The following is a 27,431-nucleotide window of genomic DNA, read 5'->3' as shown; positions in this document are numbered from 1 at the left end:
TGGCTAGCATGGCTCAGTTGGTTGGAGCATCCTCCTGTACACCACATAGGTAGTCTATGTAGGTTATGGGTTTCATTCAAGGTCGGAGCAGATAGCCAGATTGCTGGTTTGACCCCTGCCCCCACTTAACAGGGTATAGGAGATGGCAACCAATCGATGTTTCTGTCTCACATTGATGTCTGTCTGTCTGTCTCTCTCTCTCTCTGCCCGCCCCTTCCTCTGTCTATAAAGCAATGAAAAAAATGTCATTCACTGAGAATTTTCCAAAAAAAACAGAAATAATAACCAGTTTTATTACTCTTATGGCACTGAGAACTTTACTAAACTATTATTGGTATATTTCCTTCTTTGTTCCTTGTAATAAAGCCGCCATTAAAAATTACACATCCCCTAATACTGACTGGGTGGCAGAGACTCTTGGTAATAACATTTGTATACTCAGGAACAGTGCTTAGTACAAAGTAGGTACTCTATAAATATTTTTTAAACTATTTATGTCCACATAGTAACATATAACTTGAACAGAAATAAAAGAACCTTTAAGAAATCTAACTGATTAGTGATCACAATAAATAATCACTGCTCTTTCTCCACTGGAAAGTTAATAATGGTGATTTACCAACTAATTTCCCTACACAGAATTTAATCTGTTATGGTTTATCTATTCTAATTAACAAGAATATCTATCAGTTATCTATTAATATGATAAAATAATACTGCACTTTTAACTCTCTATTGATTTCCAATCAACTATAAACTTAAGAAACCTGATTCTGCTACTTATATAACCTTAAGCAAATTATTTGAACTTGAAGTACATCATTTACAAAATGAACCCAAAACTAACAGAAATATAAAATAATCAATGTCAGCAACTAGCAGTCACTAATATGAAGCACAGGTACAAATATCAGTAAATATTAATTATAAAAGCTCATCATAAATTTATTAAATGAATTTCAAATTTCCTTCAGAACTTCAAAATATTTAGAAATCTGTTATTTAACAGGAGCAAAGATGAACCAGAAGGAAATAAAATGTCCTTAAGTGACTTAATAATGTTCTTTATCAGAAAAACTTAGCATATAATTCTAGAATGAAATATGTATGACTAATGGAAGATGAAATAAATTGACACAGCTGAACTGACAGACTCAATATACATAATTTATTCTAACACTGTGTACCTCGACATCCTGAACACTGGATAAAAAAGTTGATTAAATCCAGAAGTGCGATGTCCCTGTCTTGTTTATATGATTCAATCCAGTCATCCACCACGGACTGTGGAAAAAAATATAAAAATGAAGATATCAGAAAGAAATTAATATTAGAGCAAATAAATGTTTCAAAAACTTCATGGTTCTCCCTGTGTGTTCATTTAAACAACAATCAAAAAATACTAACCTGAAATTATTTCCCTGGAGCCAATTAAAAGGTACTTATTAGTCTTCAACTATTTGTTCAAAATCCCATGAATTCAATAGTTAGTAAGCAACTACAGATACTAATATTCAAAACACACTGTAAATATAACATAGAAACTAATTTTACTTATACATATAAACTTTCTGAGTATCAGAATACCTAATCCACTGAAAGAGTATAGGTCATATACAACAAAATACATTTTTCAGGAATGCAAGGATGGCTCAATATTAAAAAATCAAATAATTCAATTTATCAACAAACCAGAGAGAAATTAAATTATACTGCTACATCTGAAAACAATATCTGATAAATCTCTGCAGCCAAGCTTAATAAAGCATTTCTGGAGGGAAGGGGATTACAGAGCCCTCCAGAAAAAAAAGTAAAGGGATTAAGACAAAACAGAAAGAAAAAAACCACCTCATAGACACAGTATGGTGATTACTAGAGAGAAAGGGGAATGGAGGAAGGGAGAAGAGGGTATACAGGAATATACTGATGATAGGAGACTTGAGTGGGAGAATGCACATCAAAAATATACCTATGTTATATTATAGAATTGTACATCTGAAACCTACATAATTTTATTAGCCAATGTCACCATATAGATTCCATAGAAAACTGTAATTTTTTTAATTCTGTAAAAACTAGGTTTAGATGAAATGTATGAAAACAAGATAAAGACAAATACTAAAATATATTTGTTGTAAAATGCTTAAGATATTTCAACTCAAAAAGGAATGATGAAAAAAAATGCATCCCTAACTACTCAATACAAGTTTTCAGTTTGTAAGCAATGCAAAAATTAATAAAATATTGGTAAAGAAAATTTAACTTTTTGTAGTTGATAAAAAATAAGCTAGGAGTCTACTAAACAAACTCAAAAGATTAACAGAAAAATTTGACAAAAAAGTTGACAAAATATAAATCTACAAAATAATTTTTTCCAAATTGTTAGGCAAACTGAATGTGATTACCCTTAGCATGCTATTGGATAAAACTGGTTGAAGTTTTCCCAGGATGAAGTTAGATGATCAGAAGAAATATTCAAGAACCCTTGAATATATAAAAATTTTCTAAATAAAATACTGTTTTTGTATTGAGGTATAATTATATAGAATAGGATGCATAAATCTTAAGTTACACCCTGATGAAACTCTACAAATACTACATAGAGTTGTGTAACCATAAGCAAGATGAAAACAGAAAACATTTATAGGACTGTTTTAAAACAGGTTCACTCTCATGTTCCCTTGTGATCAGTAACTTATCCTCAACTCATATACAGGGGTCCAGCACAAATAACACCTTTTTTTTATTACAAAACCATTTACTACAAAAGTATAACCAGGTAATTCTGTAACATAATGATATCACACTCAAGTACATGATATGACATTTTAGATGAAATGTTCAAATTAAAACTATAAATTATTACACCCATATTATTACCCTACCAACCACAATCAAGCAGGTGTTACTTCTGCTGGACCCTGTAGTTTAATTATATGTCCTGAACGGTTGACATGTTTTTGAAATTCATATAAACTATCATCTTTAGTTTGATTTCTTTCAATCAAAGAGAGGTTCAACCACATTATGTTTATCAACACCATATTTTTTGGACTATAAGATGCACCCCATCCCCCCCATTTGGGAGGAACAATGGTTATTAATGCTGTTGTGGAGTTCTGTTTACATCTACATTGGTGAAATATTATGTTATTTATGTTATTAAATAATTTACAGCATTTTTTGCTTCAAAAATTTTCCCATTTTCCTCCTCTAAAACCTAGGTGCATCTTATGGTCTAAAATACAGTAATTCTTTTTTTGCACTGCTAGGTTATATTTCACTATTAATATACCACAAATTATGACAGTGTTACTGTTGATGGATGAGTGTTGTTTCCATTTTAGTGTTATCACATTGTTATGAACATAACTGTACACATCTTTTGATAGACATACATATTTTTTGTTGTATGTATGAATGCTCAATCACAGACTGATTAATATGGAGAACACGTGTATGCTGAAAGTTACAGGACACTGCCAATTTTCCAAAACAAGTATAAGAAATTGTACTCACACTAACAATGTATAAAGTCTAGCAATGCATGAGATTGGGTGCTCCACATCCTCACCAATACTAGGTATTACCAGTCCTTTTAATATAATCCATTCTGGTTGAAAATACCCCTTGTTAAATTAATTACCTCTTCTACTGAGGAGCAACCACATTCCCTTCTTTTGTGTGAAAAACAGGACTTTTTGTTAATTGCTAATAATACATAATACTGCTTCTCTGTCTCATCACCTTAGTGTCTAGGAGGTATTATTTTAAAAGTAAATAGTAAATGGAAAAGAATATTATGGTTGTAGGAGAGGGTAAAAAGAAAAAGAATGGCAGGGTATTTGTTCAAGGTTCAGCTCTGTTGAATAATGTGTTAAATCCCATGAGCTAAGAATGGTGTTGAGTACAAAGAATAGAGAAGGTCAAGAGTGACTTTGAGACTCAAGACCCAAGGAGAAATGCTTTGTGACATGGGTAACACAGTGTGCCACAAAATGAGGACAAAGTCATTTCCCAACTTCTACATGAGGCCCAGCATTGTGAAGGCACACTAAGATGATAATCAAAATTGTCTTTAATTCTCACCAGGTATGAATACAGAACCCAAAACATTCTGAATAAGACTAGTGAGCAAGGGCTTGCATTAGAAATACTAAAACTGCATAACAATATTGAAAACAAATAGATTGAAAATAATGTAGGACTAGAAAAACAATATCTGAGAGAGCAGAAATCAATTCATGTTTATATAGTACTTAAACTATGACAGAGAAAGTATTTCAATTTTAGAGGAAAAGAGGTGATTTATTTAAAAATGATGTTGATGTAATTGGTTATTCACATTTGGAAGGAAACACAGTTACACTCTTTCCCCCCCACAGATTTTATTTATTTATTTTTGAAGAGAGGGGAAGGGAGGGAGAAAGAGTGGGGAGAGAAGCATTGGTTGACTCTTACATGCCCCCAACCGGGGACCTGGCCCACAACCCAATGCCTGGACTGGGAATTGTACCAGCAATGTTTTGGTTTGTGAAATGACACCCAACCAACTGAGCCACACCAGTCAGGGCCACAGCTACACTTTTTAAAACCTATCAGAGAGGAGCAGAGGCATAGGACTACAAAGAACTAAACTGCACAGAGAAAAGCCCTTCCTCAACAGACAGAAACTACTGACTGTTAGAGGCACTGCCAAATATGAACATAGGTGAATGGATGATTCAGTGTGTAATTATATATTGGGGCTTGGCTAAGAGGAAGAATAAAACAGAAAACTACATAAAGCCCATCAAAATTAACTTGCTGGGAATCTTCAATAAAGAGAAAGAATTTTAGAGAAGTCCAATGGGGACCAAATGATCAAAAGTATGACATATTTCACATCAACAACAATGAAATCCAGTAGATAATGGAAGGGCATTTAAAATATTGAAAGAGTAAAGAAGTGCCCACCAGTAGGCTGAAAACCAATCTTCCCTGTTGCCCTACAAACATCAAAGACTGAACAGCTATATACTAACAAAAACAGCTCCAGGAGACCTCTAGAGTCCACCTAGGAAGGTTTAACAACAAAATAGAATAATCACACAAGAAGAAAGGAAAGACTACTTTCTTTACCTGCATTATCCCATTGCCCAAACTGCTATCATTCAGAACTAAGGAGGAACTTCACAGCAAGAAAGAGTTTGTCTAACAAAAAGGAAAAGTAGAATGAGTAACCAGCTTCTCCAGCCTCACAGGAGACTGTACAGAGGTCCCACTTTGGTTACACCCATCCAGACCAGAAAAACTGAAATGTAGTAAGCCAGCTAGGAACAGGAATAAAAGTAGAGGTTATTATTAGCAAATAAACAGCAGCAGAGAGAGCACAGTTCAGAGACCAGCTCTGCAGACTAACTCAGCAGATTTCATCACTGATAAAGCCAAAGGCCAGCAGGGCCACTATGAACCCCTGTAGATCTTACCCACTTCCGCCCCCCCCCCTCCGGAGTTATTTGTGCTCACTAATACCAGCTGACTGAGTCCCTCCCTGCTCCCTTCCCTTTCCACTGATGAACAGCACCAAAGCCATCCATGAACTCTACTGCTGCAAAAGTGTAACACTCCTTGAAGCCAACTTGGGATTCTGCAGCTTCGTAAGTACAAGATATCAGCCTAGTGTGACCCAATGCCACCCCCACTGTCTCCATGCTCAAGACTAGCCCATCCAGCTGTGTACCACTAACCTCATACCCATGATGGCCCTCAACCGAAATACATATGCAGGAGGATGAAGAGATATGAAGCCACCAATCATTGCACTGACAGCCAGAGCACTATGTCATTGTTTGGGGGACCAAATCAGGCCCTGTCTTCAATAACTGAACAGCACCACCATGCATGCCTGCCTATAGCATCCCTCTCCAAGCTGTGTACCTGTACACCCCAGCCCAACCTGCCATGAGCCTCCACTATAGTGTGCATGACTAGGGAGAGAGTCTGTAATCCCAGAAGATGTTGCTAGCCAGAGACTCTATAGCTGCCAGTGAGCCCTTTCTACCTGCAGTGGTTCTCATCACTACAAATGTGTATGCAGCTGGCTTCTGTCATGACATAGGCACCTGCAGCTCACCATCACTGGCTCTAGCCATCACCAGTGACTGACTTTGTCCTGAGCTACTGGATCTAAAGATGCTGCCTAAAATATCAACAATCCTTGCAGCAACTGCAGATTCCTCACCAAGGACCACACAGTTGTCAATTCTGTTGACCCAAGTGGCATGAAGCAAAGAGACATCATGAACCCCTCTTCCCTATCCAGGCCCAGTGCTGCCACATGCCCCTGCATTGCTACTCCCCATCGCTTGACTCAGGGTCATAAAATAATCCAGTGTGTCCTCACCAGGTGAAAGAATCCCCTTATGAAAGTCAGTCTATAAAGTCTGGAAGAGGTAACTGCTTCTTCAAATGTGCAGACATAAAAGCAGGGCTGTAAGGATTAGGAAGAATCAGAAAGGTATGTCCCCACCAAAGGAATATGGTATACCTCCAATAACTGGCCCAAAGAAACAGATCCAGAAATTGTCTGAATAAGAATTTAAAATAACTAATGTACAGATGATCAAGGAGCTACAAAAAAACCACAGATAAACAAATAATAATATAAATAACTACAAGAACAAAATGAGAAGTTCAACAAGACATAGAAAACCAACTGAGAATCAATAGAAAACACACAAAGAACCAAACAGAAATTATGGAACTGAAGAATACATGATTATACTGAAGAACACTACCAAGTTTAAATGACTGTTGGAGACCACTCTGTGTGGTTTCAGAGACTGTAGCCCTGTGAGAAGAATCTTAAAAAAGGCCAGTAAATCTTACTGGAAAACCAGGAAATGCAGGTGGCAGGTACAACCCAATGCCAACAACAAGGGTTCCCCATGGGAAATCAAGCCTGATAATTACATTGTATCCTTTGAAGACTGCTTTATTGCTTTGCTTTATATAGGCCTGTTGATATAAATCAGATGTTTAAATTCAAGGTATAAGGAGTAAACTCCTTATCTCATGAAACACGTCTTAAAAACCATACAGGGTCAGCATGACTAACAGACCCTGACCTAAGGCAGATCTCTGTGTTCCTTTACTTGCTATCTATAGATCATACCTGTTTTTATATGACTACAGCCTTTTGAAATTGATTGATGAGCTATGATGTATACTGTATACCCTACACACCATTCCCAATAAAAGCCATTTCGGAGAAGGGCTTGAGGCATTCCCCACTAGAGGGAATTGCCACCCACTCTGCCACCAATCTTTGCCACAACAAGATTGTGTCTGGGATGACTTATTTCTCATCTGTAGCAGCTGGCCCTGGGATGGAGTTCTCCCACAAATAGCCAACATGAACAAAGTGAAAGGATAGTCAGTGAGCAAGAATACAGATTAGCTACAATTATCCAATTAGAGGATCAAAAAGAAAATAAAGCCTACAGGAATTATGAGATGTCATAAAAATAATAACAGCAGCATACGCATTACTGGAATCCCTGGAAAAGAGAGAAAATGGGGTAGATAACTTATTTAAAGAAATAATGGCAAAGAACCTCCCAAACCTGGGCAAAGATTTTTGGACATCCAACATCACAAAGCAAATAGGTCACCTGAAATCCTCAATCAAAAACATTTTACTTTAAGGTACATTAAAAAAAAAAAACTGTCTAAAACCAAAACCAGACAGGTTTCTCTTGTTTAACTTTAAACAAGAGAAACAATAATTCTCTCTAAAGGAAATCACAATAAGGCATAAGAATGAAGTGTTTTTTATGCAATCCAAGCTAAACTATCAGCATAAAACAAACTGTTATATGTATATAAGGTGTGTTATGTAAACTTCATGGGAATGACAGAGTAAAATTGGTTTTTTTTCTCATTTATTTTTTTTATTTCATTTCAACTCCACCATATTAATGGAAGCCCAAAGCAAAATTCTGTAAGAGATACAAAGAAAAGAGAAAGAGAAAGGAATCAACACATATCACTATGGGAAATCATCAATTGACATAGGCAGGCAGCAAGAAATCTAAAAAAGAAAAAATGGAACTTCAAAACAAGCAGAAAACAATTATACAGACAGCAAAAGAAAGCCCCTGTCTATCAATAATTAATCTAAATGGACTGAATTCTCCAATCAAAAGCATAAAGCAACTTGCTGGAAGGGTAGAAAACACCTCAAAATATATGTTGCCTATAGGAGACTCACTTCAGCTTCCAGGATACTCATAGGCTCAAGGTGAATAAATGGCAAAAAATATTACACACAAATTGAAACCAAAAGAAAGTAAAGATAACTATCCTTTATCAGATAAAAAAGACTTTTGAGATAAAAACAGAAACCAGACACAAAGATGATCTTTAAATAATGATAAGGGGGTAAAATTATCAAAAAACTATAATAATCATCAACACATACACACACACCCCCAAACATCAGAGCACTTGAATATATTAAGGAAATACTAATAGATGGGAAGGGAAAAACAGACCTCAATATGACAGCAGGACACTTCAATACACCATTTTCAAAATTAGATCATACAGGCATTAAATTTTTAAAAAGTTGGATGTGAACCATACTTCAGAGCAAATGGAACAGATACTGAGTATTTCATTTAATACCACTAGAATACACATTATTTTCAAGTACCTATGAAAAATTCTCTAGTACTAATCACATAAAATTTCTTAAAGCAAGTCTTAGCAAATTTTAAGGCTGAAATCATACCAAGTATCTTTTCTTACCAAAATAATATGAAACTCAAAATCAGTAACACAAGAAAAGCTAATCACAAATAACGTGGAGATTGAAAAAAAATGCTACTGAACAACCACTGAGTCAAAAAAGAAATCAAAAGGGTAATTAAGAAATATCTTGAAACTAAAAAATGGAACAACAACATAAAAAACCAACTGACTCACAGATGGAGAGCAGATGATAGCTACTGGGGCAGAGGAGAGAAGTTAAGGGGTAGAAGGACAGAGCAAAAAGGAAAAAGAACTAACTCATGGACATGGACAACAGTGTGGGGATTGCTGGTGGGAGAGGGGTATATGAGGACTAGACGGTAATGGAAAAAAAATACAATCAAGAGTAAATGTAAAAAAAACTGAATGATGCAAAAGCAGCTCTAAAAGGGGAGGTTTATAACGATAACTTCTTACACATTAAAGAACAAAGATAATCTCAAACAACCTCACTTTATATCTCAGGGCACTAGAAAAAGAACTAAGCCCAAAGATAGCAGAAGGAAGAAAACAAAAATCACAGCAGAAATAAAATAGAGACCAAAAAAACAATGGAAAAGATCAATAAAACAGCTGGTTATTTTTAAAGAAACAAAACTGATCAGTGTTTAACTAGACTTACTTTTAAAAAAGAGAGTACAGAAATCTAAAATGAAGGAGAAGACATTACAAATTGATACCAGAAGAATTCAAAGAATCATGCAAAGCAATTATGAAAAATTACATGCCAACAAGTTAAGTAATCTAGAACAGATTCCTAGCAACATACAAACAACTATGACTGAATCATGAATATAAAATATTTTTTAAGATTTTATTTATTTATTTTTAGACAGGGGAAGAAAGGGAGGGAGAGAGAGAGAGAGAAAGAAACATCAAGGTGTGGTTGCCCCTTACGTGGCCCCACTACGGACCTGGCTCGTAACCCTGGCATGCGCCCTGACTAGGAATGGTACCTGCAACCCTTTGGTTTCCAGCCCATGCTCAATCCACTGAGCTACACTAGCCAGGAGAAATATAAAATCTTGACAGACTGATTACCTGTATGAAGATTAACTCAGTAATCAAAAATCTCCTAAAACAGAAAAGGCCAGGACCAGATGGTTTCATTGGTGAATATAACCAAATATTTGAAGAATTCATGCCAATCCTGCTCAAATCCTTCCAAAAACTTAAATAGAGCAATCCCGCCCAAACTCACTTTATAAGGCTAGCATTCCACTGATATCAAAACCATATGATACTACAAGAAAATTATACACCATTATTCCCCCTAATGAGTATAGATGTAAAAATTCTCTGTAAAATATTAGCAAACCAAATTCAACAGCACATTAAAAGAAGCATTCACCATCATCAAGTAGGGTTTGTTCCTGGGATGCAAAACTGGTTCAACATATGCAAATCAATAAATGTGATACACCACATTAATAGAAGGAAAGATAAAAATTAGATGATCTTCTCAGTCATTGCAAAAACTTTTGACAAAGTAAACATGATAAAAAACAACTCTACACAAAATGAGTACAAAAGAAACATACTCAACCACAGCAAAAACCCTATATAACAAACCCAGCAAAAACGATATACAACAAACCCACAGCCAAAATTATGCTCAACAGCATAAGGCTGAAAGCTTTTCCTTTAAAATAAAGAACAAAACTAACGTGACCATTTTCACCACTCCTATTAAAGAGTATTGGAAATCCAAGCCAGAGAAATCAAGCAAGAAAAAGAAATAAAATGCATTCACACACAAAAGGAAGAAGTAATATAATCTTTGTTTATAAATATGATCTTATTATACATAAAAAACCTCATAAAATACCTAAAAGCTGCTAGAACTAATCAACAAATTTAGTAAAGCTAGAGGGTACAAAATCAACACACAGAAAATAAGTTGTGTTCTATACTAAATAAAACTGCATTTCAATAGTGCATAAATTTTAATTAATATTTAATAGCAAACTAAAACCTGATTAAACAATTACAGAGAAACTGAATAGACAGATTCTGTAGAAGACATACAAATGGCCAAGAAGTACATGAAAAGATGATTAACATGTAGATGCAAATCAAACCCACAATGAGATACCACCTCACACCTGTTAGAATGGCTATCAAAAAGACATGAGATAACAAGTGTTAGGGAGACTGTGAAGAAAAGGAAACCCTTGTAAACTGTTAACAGGAACACCAACTGGTACAGTCACTATGAAAAACAGTATGAATGCTCCTCAAAGTATTAAAAATAAAACTACCATATGACACAGCAATCCAATTTCTAGGTATATATCCAAAGAAATTGAAATCAGGATCTCATAGTAGTATCTTCCCTCCCATGCTCATTATATCATTATTAATAGCCAAAATATGAAAAAACTTGTCTCCATCAATAAACATAAAAAATGCTTACATAAACCATGAAATACTTTCCAGCCATAAGAAAGAAAAACTCTTGTCATTTTGGAACAACCTGGATGAACCCTGAGGGCACTATGCTAAGTGAAATAAGTCAGACAGGGAAAGACACCTATGATATATCACTTATACGTGAAATCTAAAATTAAACTCACTCTCAGAAAAATGAAAAATGAAAATTTCTCAGACTAAGTAAACTAAAACAAAGTCAAGCAAATGACTAAACACTCTTCTGAAAAGAGACTATCCAGACTAGATAAAAATATCATGTATTTACTAGACACATCTTAAATATAAGAGGACAGACAGGTTGCACTAAATGGATAAAAATATATACCATGCAGCTTGTCTATATTAAAGATGATACGACTATATTCACAAAGTGGCAATCAAAACAGTAAGTAGTGTAAGGGAGCTCCCATAAGACTATCAGCTGATTTTGCAAAGGAAACTTTGCAGGCTAGAAGGGATTGGCAAGAAACATTCAAAGTGATGAAAAGCAAGGAACTATAACCAAGATGACTCCAGCCAGAAAAACCATCACTTAGAATCGAAGGGCAAATAAAGAGCTTCCTAGACAAGAAAAAACTAAACGAGTTCATCATCACCAAACCAGTATTATAGGAAATGTTAAAGAAACTCATTTTTTAAAAAAAGATCAAAAATATGAATAAAATGGCAATAAATACATATCTATCAACAAGTGAATCAAACAAACAAGCAGAACAGAAACAGAAGCATACATACAGAGAAGGTTCTGATAATTGCTAGATTGGAGGGGAGTTGAAGGGATGGATAAAAAAGGTGAAGGGATTAAGAAGTACAAATTGGTAGTTACAGAATAGTAATGGGAATGTAAAGTATAGCATAGGGAATATACTAGTCAAAGAACATATATGCATGACCCATCAGCACGAAAAACGGTGTTAAGATTGCATGAGGGAGACAAAGGGAAAAATTGGGACAACTATAATAGCATAAACAATAATATATAATTTAAAAATATTTTGTAATAATGTGGTAAATTTAGTAGAAGATACAAGAACCTATATTTTGTTAAGATTTTATTTTTAGAGAGACAGGAAGAAAAGGAGAATAAGAGGGAGAATTTAATAAATTAATATGTAGATGGTTTTCTTCAACATTGCTTTTAGTAATATCATATACACGTTTTCCACAAATTTTAATGTAAACCCAAATACTTAATTAGTCCACACGACTAAGTAAATTATTTTTATTTACCCTGTCATAAACTAAATGTTTTGATTTTCAGAGTTCTCCGAAGCCTTTGTCTCCTTGAAAGATTAGGTTTGAAAGATTAAAAAAAAAATGTGAGTCTTCAGGGACTGTAAAGAAAAACTGATCCGACACATACAACACCGTACTTTTTATTCCTACTCCTAGTCCTACTGCATTAACTAACTGCAGTTTCCAGACAATGTGACCACATCACTGTCCTTTTACACAACTCTATTACTGGCTAAACTTAGGAAAATTTGTTTGTAAATCCAGCTAAATGGTGTGGCCCTTCACGAAACAGGACAGATTTTATCCCATAGTTAAGAATAAAATCCCAGATTACAACATAATTTCAACAACATTTTTCAGAAAAAATAAATGTCCCACACACAGCGTATCACTCTTTTTCTTTTTAAATAGAAAGCCATTATCAAGTATATTTTTCAATTTAACCTGGTAACTAGGTTTAAAGCTGAATAATGTAATAGTGTTGCCTAAATAAAATGATAGAGAAATGGTACAGAATAAAATAGTATTTTAAGTATCAACCTTTCCAATGTGAAGTTTTTATAAATATTTTTGTTTGGTTTGTAAGATGGCTTCACATTTGCACTATTTATCTAACAAAAGCTCTCATCAGAGGATTTTAGCAAATGACAGTCTGAATAAGCATTCTTCATGAACTCTCCATCACACTTTCACTCAGGACAAAAACAACTGACAGGACAAGCAAGGTAGCAATACCTACCTGAAGGGTGCAGGCAAGGCTATGGGTTCTGCAGGAGTTCCTACAGAAAGAGCACAAAGTGTTCTTCTGAACTAGCATGAGGTCAGTAGATACTGGCAAAAAAAAAAAAAAAAAAAGGCCTACAAAAAACTAGTACTTCTTGTTCTTCCTTAGAAGCCCTGAGGTGTATGGTCCTGGGTAGATCTGCTGAAAATTACTGGCCTCAGAGGAAATACAGCAGACAACTAGGATAGACTGAGTTGCCTCCTATTCCTAAGACTGGGAAAACACTACCAATTAATAGACTATTGGTTAGTGTGATACTCACAGGAATGAAGACCATGACAATATCGACTATACACAATTTTGTGCTGATGAAGGGATTCTAATAATTTGACTTGACTGACCAAATTGAAGATACTTAAAAGGTCAAAGCAAAATAAATTGCCTGAAAGATTTGGCAACCAAGAGGGGGGAAAAATTACTATAAATTGGGTATATAAGAAACAAATGGGAAATTTAAAGAATGGAAAAGACTTCCTGGCAGTTAAAAAACAAAATTTCAGAGGCTTCCAGCTAAGATGGAAGCATAGGTACATATGCTTTGGTTCCCAGCACAACCAAAAGGATAACAACCAATTTAAAAACAAAATCAACCAGAACTGCCAAAAATATCAAATTGTATGCAATTCCAACAACCAAAGAGTCAGAGAGGAAACAGTGGATTGAGCACCAGCCTGCGCATCAGAGAGTTGCCAGTTCGAATCCCAGGCAGGACATATGCCTGGGTTGCAGACCAGGCCCCCAGTGGAGGGCACAAGAGAGGCAGCCACACATTGATGTTTCTCTCCCCCTCTTTTTCCCTCCATTCTCTTCTGTCTAAAAAATAAATAATTCATTTCAAAAATCTTTATTTCTATCCTTTAAAAAAGTCTTTAAAAGAAAAAACATTCAATGAGACTGGCAAAAGGGGCAGACACAGGCAAACCAGGAAGAGAGGACACATGACAATGCAGCACCTGGCAGGCCGATTGGGCACAGTGGTGGCTGGCAGAATGGGAAGACCCTACTTCAAATGCGGATAAAAACCTGGAGAAACAACCTGGGAGTGAGACACACCACGCAACCCAGAGTTCCAGAACAGGAAATAAAGCCTCAAACACTCTGGCTAAAAAAACCTGTCAGGGTTGCTGTAGGAAGAGAAACTCCCTGTCTCATAGGACAGTCTGTTTGAGGGGCACAAGGGGTCCTAGAATGTACACAAGCCTATCCACCCAGGAATCAGCACAAGAAGGGCCCAATTTGCTTGTGGGTAGTGGAGGAAGTTACTGAAATAGAGTCAAGAGCTAAGCAGCAGGGCAAGAAACAAGCAAGCAGCATTGTTCCTTCTCTAAGCCCTACCGAACATACAGTGCCATGATGCAACAATGTGGGTAATCCCGCCCTGGTGAACACCTTAGTCTCCACCTGATACAATATAACAGGTACTCTAAGACAAAGAAATATGGCCCAAATGAACAAACAGATCAAAACTCCTGAAGAAAACTAAGCAACAAAGAGAGAGCCAACCTATCAGACACTGAGTTCAAAACACTGGTAATCAGGATACTCATAGAAATGATTGAATACAAAAACAAAATAAAGGAAGAAGTGAAGGAAAGTTAAATAAAGAAAAATATACCAGGAACCACCAGTGAAGGGAAGAAAATCAGGACTCAAGTCCACAATTTGAAACACAAGGAAGGAAGAAATAAACATTCAGCCAGAGCATAATGAAGAAAGAATTCAGAACAATGAAGAGAGGCTTAGGAACCTCCAGGACACCTTTAAACGTTTCAACATCCAAATTATAGGGGTGCCAGAAAAAAACCCAGGAAGACCAAGAAACTGAAAATTTATTTTTTATTTTATTTTTAATATTTTTTTATTTGTTTATTTATCTTTAGAGGGAAGGAGAGAGGGAGAGAAACATCAATGTATGGTTGCTTTTTGTGTGTCCCCTGCTGGGAGTTGGCCTGCAGGGAACCGACCTGCAACCCTGGCATGTGCCCTGACTGGGAATCGAACTGCGATCGTCTGGTTCGCAGGCCCGCGCTCAATCCACTGAGCTACGCCAGCCAGGGCTTAAGAAACTGAAAATTTATTTGAAAAAATAATGAAGAAGAACTTCCCAATCTGGCAAAGGAAATAGACTTTCAGGAAGTCTAGGAAGCTCAGAGAGTCCCAAAGAAGTTGGGCCCAAGGAGGAACACACCAACACGCATCATGATTAAATTACCCAAGATTTAAAGATAAGGAAAGAATCTTAAAAGTAGCAAGAAAAAAGGAAACAGTTACCTACAAAGGAGTTCCCATAAAACTCTCAGCTGATTTCTCAAAAGAAGTCTTAAAGGCAAGAAGGGGCTAGAAAGAAGTATTTGATGTCATAAAAGGCAAGGACCTACATCCAAGATTACTCTATCCAGCAGAGCTTTCATTTAGAATGGAATGGCAGAAAAAGTGCTTCCCAGATAAGATAGAGGAATAAAAAAAGTTCATCATCACCAAGCCTTTATTATAAGAAATGTTAAAAGGATTTCTAACAAAAAGATCAAACCACGAACTGTAAAATAACAACAAACACAACTATCAACAAGTGAACCTAAAAAAACAAAAACAAAAACAAATGAAGCAAACAACTAGAACAGAAACAGAATCACAGAAATGGGTTCACATGAAGGGTTATCAGTGGGGAGAGGAAGGGGAGAATGGGGGAAAAGGTACAGGGATTCTTCCAGAATGAACTTACACAACTTGTTACAAAATACCAAATTTTACCAAATCTAAGAAGTATAAATGGTATGTACAAAATAGATAGGAGGAGGTTAAGAATAGTATAGGAAATGGAAAAGCCAAAGAACTTACATGTAAAACCCATGAACATGAACTGGGAAGGAGGGGGAATGCTGATGGGAGGGAGATGAAAGGCAAAGGGGAATAAAAAGAAAAAAATGGGACAACTCTAATAGCATAATCAATAAAATATACTCAAAAAACTTTCAAATTTAAATAATCACTGGATGAATGAAAGAATAACCACTATGGAGAAATGAGTTTAATGTCCTAGAAATGGAGTGGGGGAGGAAAAAAACTCTCAACACAAAACAAAACTGCAGAAATAGAATTCATGAGGAATCAGGTAAAAGACTTGATATATGCATCTAAAAGATCTAACGTGTAGGTGTTTGAGAAGAAGACAAACTGATCATTTTAAAAAGACAATCTACCTGATCAATAAAAGATTTAAATCTACACATAACATGACTTATCTAGTTACTGCCAGGATGAACTGGGAAATGACACATACAATCATATCCAAGTAAAAATTCATAAATTCTAAGGAAAAAGAAAAAATCTTATAAATTTCAAGACCAATAATTAAAGTCAAATAACATATACAAACTCTACTTACCCAGAGCAGCCAATCTGCATTCAATGTTTCGCTCTTAAGATAAGCAAATAGCTACCAATACCAGATATCTGAGGAAAGCCTCTGCATTAATTATCAATTTATTGTGTCTCAGCTCCAAAGTTACTCTTCAGTATCTGCTCTATAAAAATGGACTAGACTTTATAAGCATTTTCCCTTCCTAGTAAGAACTCTGTTAAACTTTATTAGCATCAAGCTCTGGAAGGACACTGCAAGAGAAAGGGGCTTCTCTTCCTAGTTTTGGTATGTTAAAGTTTATCTTTCCCTGCTCTTGCTGCATAGTCCATTGGTAATGAGTATATACAGAAAATCCTTGAACAACATCATTTTGTTGCAATGGTGATGAGATGCTATAGGAACTGAACACTTGTTAAAGCAATTAGCCTATGGTAAAACTAGTTTCATTACATATCATTTCTTTTATAATCACCTACCAAGGATGTTAAGTGAGGACTTATTGAATAAGCAAATGCAGTAGTGGTCTGTCCCAGCCTGACACCAAGGGAGTGCAGACCCTTGGCAACCATGTGCTTCAGACAGGGATCAGTGATTACCCTCCTGATGCAGTCCTGCCAACATGGACACCAGCACATTCCATCTCTCATGATGGAAGCAGTCTTTCACCTTCCATTGTACAAACTGTCTACTACACTCAATGTGACTGTGCCTCAGCGTGCTGTTTCCTGCAGCCCAGCAACTTTGAACTAGCTTGGGCTGAGGCAACGCAGTGAACTTCTATGTCATTCAATAGGCCGAAACAATACCTTATCTAACAAGGTCTGAACCCCAGCCTGGAGAACTGGAACCGCCCTTCTAAATCTGTCTTTCCTCAAAAAAATCTCCTTCAGCCCTAGGATCTCCATTAGAATCATCATTATATTTTCATGGTTATTCCTCTATCATAGTTTAGTAATTATAATACAATTAATAGTTTAATAATTACTAATATATTTTAACAATTCAAATTACTGTGTGGTTTCAAACTCCTGAGTGAACCCAGATTGGTACAGAATTGATCCCAGGAATGATTCGAGAAGATAAACCTATTAAAATTAGATTTATAACTTATGACCAAGATGGAGGCGTGGGTGTAAACACTGTGCCTCCTCACACAACCAAGTTTAAGGACAACAATGATTTTGTAACAAAAACACAACCAAAACAGAAAGAAAATTGAACTGTACAGAAATCCAACAACAACGAACCATTCACCCAGACCAGAAAGGGGGGCGGAATAAGCAGCTGGCGGAGAAAGGTTGAGCAGGAAAAAGTGACCAGACTGACCCAGGCATGCAGGCAGCGGTTGGCAGATCCCAGGCGTGAGGTGGCAACAGGCAGACCAAATGAGGGCGCAAGGTGGCTGGCTGACCATGGTCACACATTCACACTCAAGTAAACCAGGCAAAGGAGCGAGTAGTGAGACAGACGACGCGAACCATGGCCCAAGCAATGAGAATTAAAGCCTAAAAGCACCAATTGGAATAACATTCAGAGGTCGAGGTACCAGGAGAGGCTCCCAGGTTCACAGAGAGTTCATTGGAGAGACCCACAGAAGGGTGGATTGCCCTGCCCTGTTGAATAGCTAAGGCTCCGCCTCTCATACAGGTGCTACCAGACTAAAAAATTATGGCTCAAGAAAAAGAACAGCTCAAAGCCCCAGAGCCAACACTTCTAAGGAACAAAGAAATAGCCAGCCTATCACATGCACAGTTTAAAACACTGGTGATCAGGACGCTCACAGAACTGGTTGATTTTAGTCACAAATTAGAGGAACAAATGAAAGCTAAACTAACTGAAATGAAGGGAAATGCACAGGAAACCAATAGTGATGGAAAGGAATCTGGGACTCAAATCAAGGGAGTGGACCAAAAAGAAGAAACAAATGACCAAACAGAAAAGAATGAAGAAACAAGAATTCAAAAAAATGATGAAAGGCTTAGGAACCTCCAGGACATCTTTAAAAGTTCCAACATCTGAATTATATGGGAACTAGAAGGGGAAGAGGAACAGCAACAAGTGCAAAACTTATTTGAACAAAAAATAAAGGAGAACTTCCCCAATCTGCCAAAGGAAATAATCTTCCAGGAAGTCCAGGAAGCTCAGAGAGTCCCAAAGAAGTTGGACCCAAGGAGGAACACACCAAGGCACATCTTATAATTACATTACCCAAGATTAAAATAAAGGAGAGAATCCTAGAAGCAGCAAGAGATAAGGGGACACTCACCTACAAAGGAGTGCCCATCAGACTGTCAGCTGATTTCTCAAAAGAGACCTTACAGGAAAGAAGGGGCTGGAAAGAAGTATTCCTAGTCATGAAAGGTAAGGACTTACATCCAAGATTGCTCTATCCAGCAAAGCTTTCATTTAGAATGGAAGGGCAGATAAAGTGCTTCTCAGATAAGATCAAATTCAAGGAGTTCATCATCAAAGAGACTTATCTAAGAAAAACAAGATAAAAAATATGAACAGTGAAGGACAGCAAACTCACAGTTATTAACAACCACACCTAAAACAAAAGCAAACCAAGAGGACAGGTAGATCAGGAGTGGAACCTTAGAAATGGAGATCACATGGAGGGTTAGCAACAGGGGAGTGGGAGGAGGGGAAGGGGGGAGAAGGTACAGAGACTAAGTAGCAGAGATGGTAGGTAGAAAATAGACAGGGGGAGGGCAAGAATAGTGTGGGAAATATAGAATCTAAAGAACTTGTGACACATGGACATAAACTAAAGAGGGGAAATGGTGGGGGAGGTGGTGTGCAGGGTGAACAGGAATAAAGGCGGGGGGGAATGGGACAACTGTAATGGCATAATCAATAAAATATATTTAAAAAATTAGATTTAGAGACTGCTTTGTTCATGCCTCTGGGATTAGGCACAGGATTTAGTTCCTTGCCAAGGAAATGGGGTGCTGGGGTGCTACTAATCTATGGCATGAAACAGTTTCAGAAAACCAACCATGCTATCACCTGTGGTTAACACGTATTGAAGCATCAACTCAAGTACATGCCTTGGGAGCTTAAATGGCTACCACATTTGCTATAATGGCAGTAATAACGACTACAAGGACATTATATAAATGTGAGATAGGTCTATCTATACTTGAACATGTAAGAGAAAAAATGACAAGTTCAAGTCAGCTTAAGTCACAGTGTAAGAACCAGAGTGATTCCATGATTCCACTAACAAATCTCTTCTTTCTTGTAGGTATGGGTATTGATACTGCTGAAAATCAAGCCAAAAATTTAATTATGTAGGTTGCTGGATTATAACAGGTGAATTCAGTCTCATCAAGTTTCTCATTTGAACATTAAGACCTTGATTAGGAAAGAATGGGATTCTTAAAAGTGGAACAGAGACACCTGGTTGGTTCTGAATGAAACTAACAATTTGTAACCCTTCCTTATTCCCCATAACCTCTGCCAGTAACTGGAAACTTTGCAAACCAGAGAAAGTAGGTTGCTTTCCAGTGTCTGTGAATACAAACCTTCCCTGACCTAAAACTCTGACACTCTCTCATGGGTAGACGGTTATTCTCCTAAAGACTTAGCACAGCAAGCCACTATTGCCACTAAATCCATAACTAGGGCCAAATCTCTGCTTCAGCATAACAGATATATACTAAGACCCAAGGAAAAATAGCTTACACATCCAACAGAAACCAAAGACCATGTGTGAGAGTGGATTCTGCAAATATCTGGACTACTAGGGTAGAGTATAATGCTACATAAGACCAAATTAATATGGGGTGTATTTACTAGTGATTTCAGATTAAATATCATAGTTCATGTAGCTGGATAGGGCTATAATAGCTTATCTGATTGGTGCATTGAAAGTTGGATTTAAAGGTTGAGATTTCAAGCTTCCTTGGCATTGATATGGCTGAGGAAAGAATCCAATAATTTAGAAAGTTAGGAATCACTGGTTTTATGATGGGAGAATTTCATACTCCTACTCCTCAACTATGCTCCACAAGAGACCCCAGAAAGAAATGAGAACCACATTAATGAGGGAGGATCTACATCTATATCCTTACAAAGGTCTGTGCTTACTCTTGTTTTTAAGCCAGGTATCAGTGTAGGAAACATAGCTGTTGTGAAGAGAAACGTAGCTGTTGTGAATGTAGGAAATGTAGCTGTTGTGAAAACAACATAGCTACTGTTTTAAGCCATGTTTCAGTGGAAATGCTACGATCCAAGGTAACAGCCCAAGTAGTCAGGCTTAATCATCAAAGACAAGGTGGGAACATTATTTGTTAAGAACAACAGGGATATACTGGTAATCAGAATATCTTGGCCTACAAAGATTTTTGCCAATTGCTAATCAATTACACTGCCCCTAGGAACAAAATTGGTGGGAAGCCTACTGGAGTAGTGTTTGATTTATATAACAGAAAAATTCTAGGTCTGATATCCGGAAGTCTAACTTAGATTAATAGAGGAGAGTTATAGCCTTCTTACCAGTTGCCAAACCTGGGTTAGTTCACAGATCCAGAGTCATGGAATGAAATTGAGACCAGGTCTCCTCAAGTATTCTGCAACAAGTACATGCCATACATTTTCCTCTAATCTTTGCCCAGAGACTTGAGACCATTACTTAGAGGTACTGTGCATTATTTAAAAAACAAAAACAAAAAAACAGACCTTTCATGTATTAATAGACACTGTTCCTAAATTGACCTAAATTTCTGGGGACTCAAAACACAACTGTGGTCCACCAGTAAAAGCAGGGCCTTAAAGTGGTCAACTGATACATGGGTTAGAACTAGAATCTGACTAAGAGTGAACCAAAATTGTCCAGGGACAAACTCTGTGGTTATTTTCTTGGTTCCTGACGCACATGTAACAAACATACTTGGCAACTACAAGAAACCTACATTGACTTTGTGAGCCATGGGATAAAGGGCATTATAAGGCAGGAATATTTAATACCAATATAATAAACCAGAAGTCACACTACATCCTTGGGGGAACTGTAGAGTTTAACCAAAGACCTGAAAGAAGCAGAGGTGGTAAAACCTATTATATCCCCATTAAACTCACCTGTCTGTTCAAAATAGCAATTAGATGGATCCTGAAGAACTACTGATTATCATAAACTTAATTAAAGGACGACTTTTACTACAGCTGCAGCCCCTGGCACTTCATATGTAGCTAATGCCTTTTTCTCTACTTAACAAGGACCACTCTAAATAAGTTGGTTTTAACTTGAATGAACAAAAGTATACCTTCACATTACAGTTTCAGAACTGTTCATTTTCCTGCTGTCCACCATAATATAGTTGCCTTGGTTATCTATTATCTGACATTTTCAGTCAGGAGTCTGGACACAGCCCAGCTACATCTTCTACTTCAATAAGGGCTGCAAGAAGGCATTTTCTATACTACATTTCATTTGGAAGCTCACATAGGAAAAATCAATCTGCTTCCAAGCCCACATTATTGAAAAAATTTACTTCCTTGTGGTTGTTTACAGAATTCAGGTCCCTAACCTCATGCCAATTATTGGCTATAGACATCTCTCAGGGCCAAGGAATTGTCTACAGTTCCTTTCCACATGGGCTTCCTCAACATGATCACTTACTTTCTCGAGACAAGAGAACTCCTAGAGTAAGTCTGCTAGCAAAACAGTGGTTTCTATAACATAATGTATTATAGTAACAATGTATTTTCACTTACTGTAACAAAAATTATAAAACAATCAAAATGGAATCAATAGAAAAATGAAAGACACTACAAAATATGAAACACTATGCATTTACGGATCATCGACAATGGAAATAATCAGTTTATAATCAATACCAAATAGAAATACATCACAATATAAAACTTATGAATATAGGTAATTTTTTGTCTTCCTTTAAACATTTTTTACTAGATTTCTGACAAAAGTTTGTAGACCTAAATCAAGAAGTAATAAATGGAGGATTTCCGGCCAAGACGCAGGTGTAGGTGGAAACACTGTACCTCCTCGCACAATCAAATTTAAGGACAACAATGACTTAGAAACAAAAAGGCAACCAAAACAGACAGAAATTGAACTGTATCAAAGTCTGGCAACAATGAACCATTCCTCCAGACCAGTAAGAGGGGTGGAGTCAGCAGCCTGCAGGGAGGGGTCATGGCAGGAAAAAGTGGTGGCTGTTGGACCAACCCAGGTGAGCAGGCAGAGGTTGGCAGATCCCACGTGTGGAGTGGCAATGGGAGAACCCAGTGAGGGCACAGGGCAGCTGGCTGATCGTGGTCACACATTCACATGCAAATAAACCAGGTGGAAAAATGAACAGTGAAACAGACTGTGCAACCTAGGACCCCATCACCAGGAAATAAAGCCTAAAAGCACGAACTGGAAAAACTTTCAGGGGTTGAGGTGCCGGGAGAGGCTCCCAGCCTCACAGGAAAGTTCACTGCAGAGACCTGCAGGGTCCTAGAACATACACAAACCCACCCACATGGGAAGCAGCAGAGGGGACTGAAATCCGAGAGAGAGCAGAATAAAGGCCATTTCTCCCTCTCTGACCCCGCCACCAGTCATAACCCTACGACTGGGTTGACCCATCCTGGTGAATACCTAAGGTTTCTCCCATCATACATAACAGGCGCGTCAAGACCAAAACATTATGGCTCAAGAAAAAGAACAGCTCAAAGCCCCAGAGCCAATACTTCTAAGGAACCAAGAAACAGCCAGCCTATCACATGCACAGTTCAAACTACTGGTGATCAGGATGCTCACAGAATTGGTTGAATTTGGTTGCAAATTAGGTAAAAAAATAAAGGCTACACTAAATGAAATGAAGCAAAATGCACACGGAACCAATAGTGATGAGAATGAAACTGTGACTCAAATCAAGGGAGTGGACCAGAAAGAAGAAACAAATGACCAAACAGAAAAGAATGAAGAAACAACAATTCAAAAAAATGAGGAAAGGCTTAGGAACCTCCAGGACATCTTTAAAAGTTCCAACATCCGAATTATAGGGGTACCAGAAAGGGAAGAGGAACAGCAACAAGTGCAAAACTTATTTGAACAAAAAATAAATGAGAACTTCCCCAATCTGGTAAAGGAAATAGGCTTTCAGGAAGTCCAGGAAGCTCAGACAGTCCCAAAGAAGGTGGACCCAAGAAGGAACACACCAAGACACATCACACATCATCATTACATTAGCCAAGATTAAAATGAAAGAGAGAATCCTAGAAGCAGCAAGAGATAAGGGGACAGTCACCTACAAAGCAGTTCCCATCAGACTATCAGCTGATTTCTCAAGAGACCTTACAGGTAAGAAGGGGCTGGAAAGAAGTATTCCAAGTCATGAAAGGTAAGAACTTACATCCAAGATTGCTCTATCCAGCAAAGCTTTCATTTAGAATGGAAGGGCAGATAAAGTGCTTCTCAGATAAGGTCAAGTTCAAGGAGTTCATCATCACCAAGCCCTCATTATATGAAATGTTAAAGGGACTTATCTAAGAAAAAGAAGATAAAAAATATGAACAGTAAAAAGAGAGCAAACTTACAGTTACTAAAAACCACACCTAAAACAAAAACAAACTGAGCAAACAACTAGAACAGGAACGGAACCTTAGAAATGGAGATCACATGGAGGATTAGCAGCAGGGGAATGAGAGGTGGAGAGAAAGGGAAAAGGTACAGAGACTAAGTAGCAGAGATGGTAGGTAGAAAATAGACAGGGGGAGGGCAAGAATAGTATGGGAAATGTAGAATCTATAGAACTTGTGACACACGGACATGAACTAAAGGAGGGAATGAGATAAGGGGTGTGCAGAGTGGAGGGGAATGAAGGAGGGAAATGGGACAACTGTAATGGCATAATCAAAAGATATTTTTTTTTAATGAAATAAAAAATAAAAAAAGAATGTTTAAAAAATTATATATCCAAAAGGAAATCATTTGTCCACTACTCACCAAGTGCTAAGTATAGTAGTCCCTCCCTTATCCATGGTTTTGTGTTGGAAGGTTTCAGTTACTCACAGTCCAAAAATATTAAATGAAATTTTTCAGAAATAATTAAGTTTTAAATTAGTGTTCTGCATAGCATGATGAATTTTCTCAATGCCCCATTCTATCCTGCCTGAAATGTGAATTGTCCCCCATATCCACTCTATATATGCGATCCACCCATCAGTTACTTAGTAGCAGCTTCAATTATGAGAAAGGGACTTAGAGAGCAAACACTCCAGAGTACACAAGCGAGTACAAGCTCATTCACACAACTTTTGTCTAGAATGTATTATTTCTTCTGTATTGTTATTGCTGTAATCTATTACTGTGCCTAATTTATAAGATAGCTTCAACCACTAGTATAAGATCATTATAAAATTCCTGCTCAAATGTCAAATATTTGTACTTAAAGTTGGCCCCGTTATTTTTTCTCCTTCATTTTACTCTGGGATTGATCAATTTCTTCTGGAACTTATTAGGAGACGAAATAAAAATTTTTACAAACCAAATAAAAATTCTGAAAAATCCTGCCAAATTTTAGTGACTAAAGAATAATCTACTACTGCATATAGTGAGGGGCAAAAGTGTGAAACTGCTCGCTCCAAATAACCAGGAAGTACTATAACAGACCAATGTAAGATATATGAATGAACATGATAGCATGAATTACTAAGAAAGACAATTCTAGTGAAAACACACCTGTCTTGCTGTTAAATACCTGAATTGTTGTAACAGAGTTGGTAATAATTCTTTCAATGTTTTAAATATTTGTCTTTAACATGTCTTGTTGAGATCAAGACACCTAAATTAAAACATACTGCCTGATTCATAAACAAAGTCAGGCTATGGATATTATAGGTAAATTATTTCCTATTATATCATCCAGAATAACCTGTCCAGTCTTGTTATCATAATCTTCTCAATTAAAATAAAAGATATTAATAAAAATACTGAGTTTAATATGTCAGATCTATTTAAAATGGACAGAAAAAGACAAGCACAATCAATTTAATGTCACAAGATGATAAAAAGGTCACAAGGAGAAACTAGCAAGAAACACACCAACACAATGATCTCAGAGATAGGTAAAAATTAGAGTTTTAATAGGGAATATTGAGTTTTTAACTTTCTTGAGGACATGTGTTGAGGCAGTCCTTTCTGGAGCCACTTAGGAGACATCCATATCATAGCCCACTGACACTGTAAACACTAAAACATCTATAAACACCAAGACCATGCATGCCAGATCAGTTCTTGTCTTGTTTCAAGTAAGTCAGAACACTCAAAGGCCTAAAACCACTGAAAAAATACCTATTACAACTTTACATTTTTGTTTTTTATACTGAACAATAAATCCGCATTTCTAATGCACGGTTATCAAGCTGCAGGAAAAAAACTGAACAATTACATGGAGTGGTACAAATTTAGTCATCAATGCCATTAACAATCATTTAAAATATCTCAGATCAGCTTCCTTTCTTATTTCTTTAAAATCAATTCCAATTTTTACCACTCTCCTTATCTGTGTTCATGCCTACCAAAATGTTTGACTCTACATGAAAATATCCTATTTTAGACTGAAAACTCTCACCAGGAGGTAACAAATCTTTTGTTTAAAACTCAAGGTTTAAGACCAAAGCCTAGCAAATACTATGGAATTATATCAAAATATATATAATTTTCTCCAAATATATACAATTTGGAAACAATTATAAATTTGGGTGAGCAAAAGTTCTGCTTTATACATGATTAAAGTTACTGTACAGAATAAGAAACTGACTAAGCACACTCAATCCAAATTTACTGATGTGAACAAACAAATTTCAAGAAATCTCATTTCTTGAAAGAAATCTTAACATATCTTTATTCATGTGATGTTTCTACTTCAATTCTTACTGAACATATAAACAAGGTATCTTGACCACAAGCATTAAAGTAAGTTAGGTCCCCTCTTGCAATAAAACTAGTAAAAAGCACAGTATTTTCCATCTTCGAACATCTATAAACAATATAAATACACCTAAGTAGGAAAATAAAGGCCATTTATTACTGAATAAATGACAATAAAAGCATTATATATAACCCTTCTGGGGGTGGGGCGTTAAAATGTGCAGCATTAGTTAAGGAGGATAACACTCCAGCCAATAAAGTTTTGGGGCCACTCCACCCATGGGCTAATATCCAGCCTCCTTCCATCTGGCTGGGAGAGGGGTATCCTTGATTTCCCCACTTTTGCGGGGCATGAAGAACACATTGCGGGCACAGCATACTACCCACCCCTATTCCCCATGTACCACCCAAGAGGCATTTACAGCAGGAGGCTATATATATATATATATATATATATATATATATATATATATATATATAATAGATATATTTATATAATAGATATATTTATATAATAGATATATTTATATATATTATATAGATATATATCTGTATATACCTACATAGATATATCTATAATATACATATCACAGATATATATTATAGATATATAAACATATCTATATCTATATAGATAGATATTCTTTTACATACATATTTGACTATCATCACAAATACAGCAACAGTCATATATTTACTTATTGAATTTCCTCTAGGCCATCTATATAAAATGTGATACATCTGTGAATGATGCTTTTTGGAAAATTATTTAGGAGCTATCATGAAGGGAATTAGTAAAATCTAAAACATCCAAGTTAATTTAAAGCCACAAGCTTAACATCAGCAAGTACACAGAAAATAGCAAAAGCAAAGTGTTTACTAAAGCTAAACATATTGTAAAAAAACAGGTACCTTTGGAAATAACAAATAGAGGC

The 27,431-nt window shown here is 36.5% G+C and overlaps 1 protein-coding gene and 1 long non-coding RNA gene across 3 annotated transcripts in view; one reads left to right on the top strand and one right to left on the bottom strand.

The window, feature by feature from the left end:
• Window positions 1–27,431, bottom strand: part of STAG1 (STAG1 cohesin complex component) — a 400,795-nt gene that overhangs the window by 232,466 nt on the left and 140,898 nt on the right. For both annotated transcript variants that reach the window (XM_037061224.1, XM_037061225.1), the window contains exon 5: window positions 1,188–1,284. In XM_037061224.1, coding sequence (XP_036917119.1) covers window positions 1,188–1,284 — 97 coding nt within the window. The remainder of the gene's footprint in view (window positions 1–1,187; window positions 1,285–27,431) is intronic.
• LOC118997542 (uncharacterized) lies at window positions 17,741–22,907 on the top strand. The gene is made up of 3 exons (XR_005068680.1): window positions 17,741–17,771; window positions 19,809–19,815; window positions 22,683–22,907. It is a non-coding gene; the product is annotated as an uncharacterized LOC118997542 (long non-coding RNA).

Source organism: Sturnira hondurensis, unplaced genomic scaffold (genome assembly GCF_014824575.4).
Source record: "Sturnira hondurensis isolate 20B ecotype Veracruz unplaced genomic scaffold, ASM1482457v3 Scaffold0013299, whole genome shotgun sequence".
In the NCBI taxonomy this organism is placed as follows: Eukaryota; Metazoa; Chordata; class Mammalia; order Chiroptera; family Phyllostomidae; genus Sturnira; species Sturnira hondurensis.
The sequence above is the reverse complement of the archived record's forward strand: the minus strand, read 5'-3'. Positions and strand labels throughout refer to the sequence as shown.